The sequence below is a fragment of the Poecile atricapillus genome, chromosome 1 (assembly GCF_030490865.1).
Source record: "Poecile atricapillus isolate bPoeAtr1 chromosome 1, bPoeAtr1.hap1, whole genome shotgun sequence".
NCBI lineage: Eukaryota > Metazoa > Chordata > Aves > Passeriformes > Paridae > Poecile > Poecile atricapillus.
Genome location: NC_081249.1, coordinates 47,567,334 through 47,574,458, shown reverse-complemented (window position 1 = coordinate 47,574,458; position 7,125 = coordinate 47,567,334). Strand labels below are relative to the sequence as shown.

General features: G+C 46.7%; 1 protein-coding gene across 3 annotated transcripts; it reads right to left on the bottom strand.

Annotated features, from left to right (window-relative positions):
- Window positions 1–272: 272 nt before the first annotated feature.
- SPRY2 (sprouty RTK signaling antagonist 2) lies at window positions 273–6,876 on the bottom strand. Of its 3 annotated transcripts, none has more exons than XM_058828897.1 (2): window positions 6,101–6,876; window positions 273–2,051 (listed from the first exon to the last, which is right to left on the bottom strand). In XM_058828897.1, the coding sequence occupies exon 2, from the start codon at window positions 1,998–2,000 to the stop codon at window positions 1,065–1,067; it is 936 nt and encodes a 311-aa protein (XP_058684880.1). In that variant the 5' UTR covers window positions 2,001–2,051; window positions 6,101–6,876; the 3' UTR covers window positions 273–1,064. The 3 variants fall into 3 exon arrangements, with proteins under 3 accessions (XP_058684880.1, XP_058684894.1, XP_058684888.1); XM_058828911.1 differs by lacking the exon at window positions 6,101–6,876 and adding an exon at window positions 5,912–6,032; XM_058828905.1 differs by lacking the exon at window positions 6,101–6,876 and adding an exon at window positions 3,920–4,542.
- Between the last annotated feature and the right edge of the window lie 249 nt (window positions 6,877–7,125).

Here is a 7,125-nt window from a genome sequence, read left to right as displayed (position 1 = left end):
GTATTAATTACATTTTTTTTCCCTCCTCTCTCTGACTGAGTAAAGCCATGCAAGCCTAACATTTTTTGTGAATGATTACTTATTTCCTATTTGAAGCACAAAAGTTCATCACTTATAGAACAGGTCAAGCTTTCAGTGCCTATTAGTCCTAGTCTGGGATGAATTAATGCATTTTCCTGCGTTCATTTTTCCTTTTCTGCTGTAGGAACAGTATATGGGACTTTTCCCAACTCAAAACAATAAATGGGGGGAAAAAATGACAAGTAGCCCAGTTTAATTTCAAACGTTAATATATTTTCTATTTTATAGTGAACATATGCATCGTTCACCCCCTGTTTGCAGCAACTATGACGTCCTCATAAAAAGGGGTGACATTTGTAAGATGCCTCTTAAAATAAATATTTCTTTTTATAAAATAATAAAACTTCAAATAAATATTCTTTACACTAAACAATATGTTGAAAAAATTAGAAAATAAAGGCTGAATTTTACTGTAACTGTACAATATACATGAAGTCCAAAGGGAAATCAAAGTCTTGTAATAGAAGGTTTCCGTAAGACAAAATACAATCTAAAAACATACTGATTGATTCACATTCTTCCGAATGTACAACATATTAGTATAATATTTTGTGACTGTGCCATGTCTTACGACAGCACTTACTTTTCACAGTTGAAAATATTATTGTATGTACAAAAATATAGCACATTATCTCTGCCAGAAAACAATGAAAAAAAAAAGGAGTCATTTGCTAATTTACAAATTTTGCAAGTACTATTCACAAACAATAGAGTTGCCTAGGAGTGTCTGTGTTGCTTTAGCTTATGCAATATGTGGGTCACAATGTACTGCATCCCTTTTTTTTTTCCCCTGTATGCCACTAGCTGGATTCTAACAAGCGTATCAGTTAAGATGGCACACACACAGAAAAGCATTTCACTGCAAACAGCAAAGTACATCCCCAACCCTTCTACTACAGTGCCAAGACCATAGCTGCTTAGTTGGTTGCATATGTACGTTAAAATAATAATCCTTGTTACTTTAGTATTTCTGGCTAGTGATGCTATGTTGGCTTTTCAAAGTTCCTGGGGGGTACGCTGGGAACTTTGCAGCAAACGGTGTTGGAGTGTTTACAGCGGCACCCAGGCCGATTTACCCGGTCGTAACAGCCCTGGCACAACTTAAGGCAACCCTTGGCTGGTAGGTAACACCACAAGCAAGGCAGAAAGAGGGACACTACACCCATGGCGGACCACCTAGTGCAGCAATGTGACTGACTGCAGGAACAGGGGTTGTCAGCACAGTTGTCCTCGTCATCATTAGAGCAGTGATAGAAGAGGCCTTTCACACAGCAAACGCATGTCCCATAATCAACCACGTTCTGGGCTGAGCAAAGACACTGCTTGTCACAGATCCAACACGAGGGGAGGGTCCTTGGATAAGTGCACTCCTTACACTTACACTTTCCACAGTCCTCACACCTGTAGCTGTGTGCTTCCAAGTCTTCTTTGCTCAGTGGCTTCAGCTCACTCGACTTGAGCTCAGACTTGGGCTGCATTCGAACTATCCCATCAGCAAGTGGCCCCGAAGATGATCCTAGAAGTCTTTGTTCTGATGAATTACTGCTCGTACTTGTCCTCGTACTGCTCCGTGAACCTGTGCTGACTGTGCTGATGGATCGGGACAGAGGTGCTCGAGGAGATGCGTGCGTTTGTGTGTGCTGGATCCGGCTGAAATGACGATGCTCAGGCAAGCCATGCGGCCTTTCATTTTTGGGTTGGGTTGTTACCCGAGGAGAAGACTTGACCCCCGGCCGTGGAGCCACCGTAGGTCCTTCTGTGTATTCATTCGTGTTACGGATGGCTCTGATCTGGTCCAACGACAAGACGTGAACCTGCTGCATCAGGACATCCCGCAGGTCGGGCTCCCCGTGCGGTCTGCCACTGTCACGCCGAGCCTGTAGTAAGGGCTGCGACCCACTGCCGTGCTGAGTCTCCATCGGTGCCCGGAAGCTTGCTCACCCCGCCAGGCTTAGAACACATCTGAAATCCTGGAGCAACAAAGAGAGGATTCACTATTGCAACACATCTCATGCTCTTTCCATCAGCCTTTCAAGCCTGCAGGACCCCACAGCACCGCAGACAATCAACTAATGCATCAGCCATTAAAAAAAGGAGTCACATCTGGGACAAATACAGGCACCGGTCAGCTGAGCACACTTCCCTTGGCCTGTTCTGCCTACTGCTGTGGAGAGCTTAAGGGGATTCTTTCTCAGGACCATGCATCTTAACTTGTGTCTCTGGAAAGTCTAGGTATTACTCTTGCTACCTGAGGCTTCCCAGGCCATCTTCTGGTTAGACCATGTCCTTAAAAGTGATTATATTTCAGCCACTAGAAGTGACACTTCTTTTCACATCAGGCTACTGAAAAACTTATACTGAAAAAAAACCTAAAAAAACCAACAAACTATTCTGCAAGTATTTAGCAAGTGTAATGTGACCTGCTGCTGACAGACATATAATTCTCCAATTTTGTTTAAAACTGGATAATATTTTGGTAGGCTAGTCTCTTTACACATTAAACTCTACATGATGTAAATAGGAAATTTTAGTTTAATACCAATGGTCCCAAGAAAAACACTAAATAGCAATAAAACGTTTGAGGTTAGACATTAAATGAGTTAGTGCTACCAAAAACTTCAACAGCACAAGTAAAAATATCTCTCTCCAGTATTTTAGTGTGTGTCATACTGGTGCTCACCACTGTGATTGTTATTTTAAGGCTCAATACTACAAAAGCAATGCTACCACAGTTGTTTGTTTGTTTTGTTTTGTTTTTTTTTAATGTGTAAAAAATTTCATAGACTACATTTCAAATTGTAAATATTATCAAAAGTGGCTTGTGGGATAGAGGCATTCATAACTTCACCAAATAATGCCAGCATCCAAGAAGTCTACCTGATTGTGAATAATACTTGAAAGGATCGTTAACTACAAAGAAGAAATGCAGACTTTAGAATTTAAATGAAAACCCAGTAAAAGACACAGAAGATGACAACTTGTAAATAACTTCCACATTCAACTATGCACAAGTTTCAAGTACTGCCCTCTAAATTAGTTAATATTTGTTTTGCCTTTATCATATCTTAAAGTGGCTCCAAAATCCAATTACCTATACAAAAATCCAGAACAATATTTTACAATTAAAACCTAAGCAGGGACCAAACTTCTTACAAGGACCACACAATGTCTCCAATTATACCTAGAAAGAGCACCATAGTGTTACTCTGTACACATCAGTTACCAACAATAATACTGTAGTGCAGTTTAATAAAATGTAGCCAAACAGTTTAACAAAAAGTATCTCAAGACACTGTCTTTATTCTAACATCAGTCCAAACATTTAACCTTTTAACTCCTGGCTCCCCTCCTTCAAGTTTTTTCTTAAAAAACAAATTAAAAAAAATATATATAGACAAATCTCACTTTTAAGAATTACGTCTTATTTTAAATATTGCCAAATCTTGGTTTTTGGAAATAGGATCTATGTTCATTATGGTGCTCATTTCCCCCCCTGCCTACACCCCCCATCCCCGAAAAAAAAAAGTCTTGCCAACTTGTCTTGAAACATTGCTTATGCTTTGGTTTTGTTTTGTTTTGTTTTTTCCAAATTAAAACCTCAGCCATACCTAAAGTTTCAACCAACAGCCTAAGAGACGTTCACCTCTTCTGAAACTATCTGGAGATAAAAAAATTATAGAAAATACAATGCTTTCCACATTCTTGAGAGGAATCGGCAGCCCTATCTCTCCTCCACGTCCAGGTTTCCACCAGCCCCAGCCAGCCTAGAGGGTACGCCGGATCAACCCCTGCCTCTCCAGAAATGACAACCCACTGCAAAAGCAAAGCTGACCCTGACCTGAAGGCGCTTCAGACGACCCCGGGATCGGTGGCGGAGCCCCCCTCAGACGCCAAGGTGGGAGCTGGAAAAGCAGCCTCCGGTCTCCGCTTCCCTCCCCGCCTCCAGCTCCATCTCGGGCGGGGGGCGCGCAGCAGGTGGGAGGCGACAGCCCCTCGCCCGCCAGAGAGTGCAGACAACCTGGAGATAACCAGGAGACATCCTCTGGGCTGGGAGGTGGGAGGGGGCTGCTTCAGCCGCCTTATCAGAAAGTCAAACCCATGTTTCCTTTTAACTCTTCCCCCCTGCCATCCCCCAGGAGATGCTAAAGGAGCTTCCCCTCCCGGGAAGTGCCAGGCGCCCTGCAGACGGTTCAGACAACACCTCCGGGACAGCTGGGCAAAAGGCAGATTACCCCCTCTCGCCTTGCCCTAAGCACCCATTCAACTTCACAAAGCCAGCCGCTAGAAAAGCTCCTCTTATTTTACGCATATTCTGCAAATTGCCTGACCTTCAGCCCGCCCCGCTCCGCCCCAGCCCGGAGGGACCCAGGAGGCATTTCCAATGGGGCATCAGGCCGAGCCGGCTGCTCCCCGTTTTTTCTCCCCTTGATAGATCCGCTAACGGGACAGGATGCAAAGAACCGGTGCATTTATTTACAAACCTACAGAAAATCCTTACGGGAGGGCACATCTCTCCCTCCTCTGACCTAGTACTTCTCCCCTTTGCATCCGCCAACAGCAAGAGAAGCAAGATTTGCCTTTTTGTGTGTGCATGTGTGTGATAACACAATTCCCCACTTCTAAGAGACAAAGTCCACTCTCGCCGAGCTCAAGTGCCAGGATTGCTAACTTTTCTTAGGTGGGCTGGGCGAAAGGGTGAGCGAGGGGACGGCTTTCGCGTTCGGCACATTTGGGGAGGTTTAAAACGCGAGGGGTTTCTTGCGTGCTGTGCAAAAAAAAACCCGTGTACGTCTGGCCGGGGAACGGCGAAGCCTAAGGGAGAGAAGTCCTCTGCCCGTGAATTTCTGTTTTGTGGCCGGAGCCTGTGCAAGGCACCCCCACCCCCATTCCCACCGCACACACACCAACCACCTCCTCTTCTTTCAAAGTGCTTTGAAACCCCCATTAAGGGCCGAGTGTGTGATCAGACTATGGATTAGGGCAAAAGGGACTTTACCATCGGGGTGGGGCAAAGTGACACACAAATAGCTTGCTGAAAACACCAGCAGGTTTTTTCTTGTGGGTTTGGGGGGGTTTTGTTTGTTTTTGGTGGTGGTTTTTTTTGTTTTTTTATTTTTTTTATTTTTTTGATGGGGGAAGGGGGTTGTCACGAAGTAAGCCCACCAATAAAAAAAAAAAAAAAAAAAAAAAAAGGTAAAAATTATGGCTTTTCCTTCCCCTCCACACATGCCCTGTGCATAGAAGAACTTAGGGAATGACTTTCCTCGCCTTACAGATCGAATTAATTTCATCACAGGAGAAATATCTAAACCTGCACACACACACACACACACACACACACACACATATATATATTTGCACCAGACGTGCACTCACTTCCGAATCGCACGGATCTCCTGACGCCACTACAGACAGGCGTAAATCACGCACTGGAAGGCGCGTTTCTCCTTCTCCCCCAGGACCGGGGGACAAACAGCCCCGACTCTCGCCAACCCTGCTGCGCCCTCCCTTCACCTCCCCCGGGGCTTGTCGCAAACCCACGCGTGCCCGGCGAGGCAGGAGCGCGCAGGACCTCCCGTGCCCGGCTCCCCGCAGCAGCGAGAACACGCCAGAGTTGTGGCTCCGATTCTCTTTCAGCTCCTTCAGGAGCACCCTCCCGGCCCACTCGCAGCCCCCGCAGGCATTCCGGGGTGCCCGCGCAGCCCTCCGCCCCCCGCGCAGCCTTCCGCGCCCCCGGAGCACCCCGGCGGGGCACAAACGCGGCGCAGCCCGCAAAGCCCACGGAGCTCCCCCCACCCCTCCCCGGAGAGAAACCGCTCCGAAATCCCACCTCCAGCTCCTCTCTGAGAAAGGAAGGAGAAGGGAAGGGGGGGAGAGGGAGAACCTGTACGAATGGAAAAGAGATCGGCCTCAAACATTTCCACGAGTTTTCTTGGAGCAACCAAGGCGGGGGGGGGGGGGGGGGGGGGAAAGGAGGTTACTGAAAAGCTTGTTTTGCAAAGAAGGAAAAGGCTCTCACCGTGATCGCGGCGCTGCACCAAACCCCTCTCTCTCTTGTATTTTCTTCTTCCTGCGGTTTGCAAATAAATCCAGCCCTAAAGCAAAAAAAAAATTCTTTTCCAAACTCTGCTTTAGTCCAACTTGCAAATTAGAGTAAGAATGATCACCACGTAAAAAAAAAAAAAAAAAAAAAAAAAAAAGTCCAGAGCAAAGTTAGGTGCCTCTCCCCAGATCGATTATAAATACGTGTGTGCGTGTATATACTATAATAACAATCAAAACACCCCTCCGGATCGGTGTGGGTTTTCTTTGCTCCTTAAGAGATCACTCTTACACACACACACTTTCCTTTTTTTTTCCTCAATGAACAGGAGGCCGAATCGCCAACACCAAGTCACTTTTTTTGTTGCTGTTGCAAATTGATGAAGAGGAAAGGGAAAAGCCAAAGAAAACAAAATAAAGTGGATCTAAAATAAAATCCCAGAGCTTTCTTCCACTGAGCTCCTCCAAAAAAGCAGCTTGTGCAATGTAGCCGTTCTGCTGAGAAGCTGCTTGCTGCAGGCTCCTCTCCCCTCTCTCCCTCTTAGCTTTCTCGCTCCCTCTGCGAGCGTGTGTGTTGCAGGCAGTTCTGTGGTTTGCAATCGGGGGGGTGTTTTGGGAGCGCAGCGGATTTGTGGTGGTGGTTGTTGTTGTGTGTTTGGAGGAGGTGGAGGAGGAGGAGGAGGAAGATTTGAGATCTGAGCTGTAGGGGCTTGGCGTTTTTCTGCTCGCTCGCTCTCTCCCTCTCTCTCTTTTTCTTTCCGGAGGAGGTAGGGTGATCTCTCTGCAAAAGCAGCAGTAAATGGCGTCATGTGGATCTGAGGAGGAACAGAGCAGTTGTTGTCCCAGAGGATATATCGCATCCGGTCCCAGCTCATTGGCTCTGCGGGGCTACATTCACTGGCGCTCCCAGCGCCCTGCCAGCACTCTGAGCTGCGGGAGGCATTCAAAAGGGCAGCGCCGCCGCCGAGCCAGCCCGGCCGTCCCGGCCCCGGCCCCGGCCCC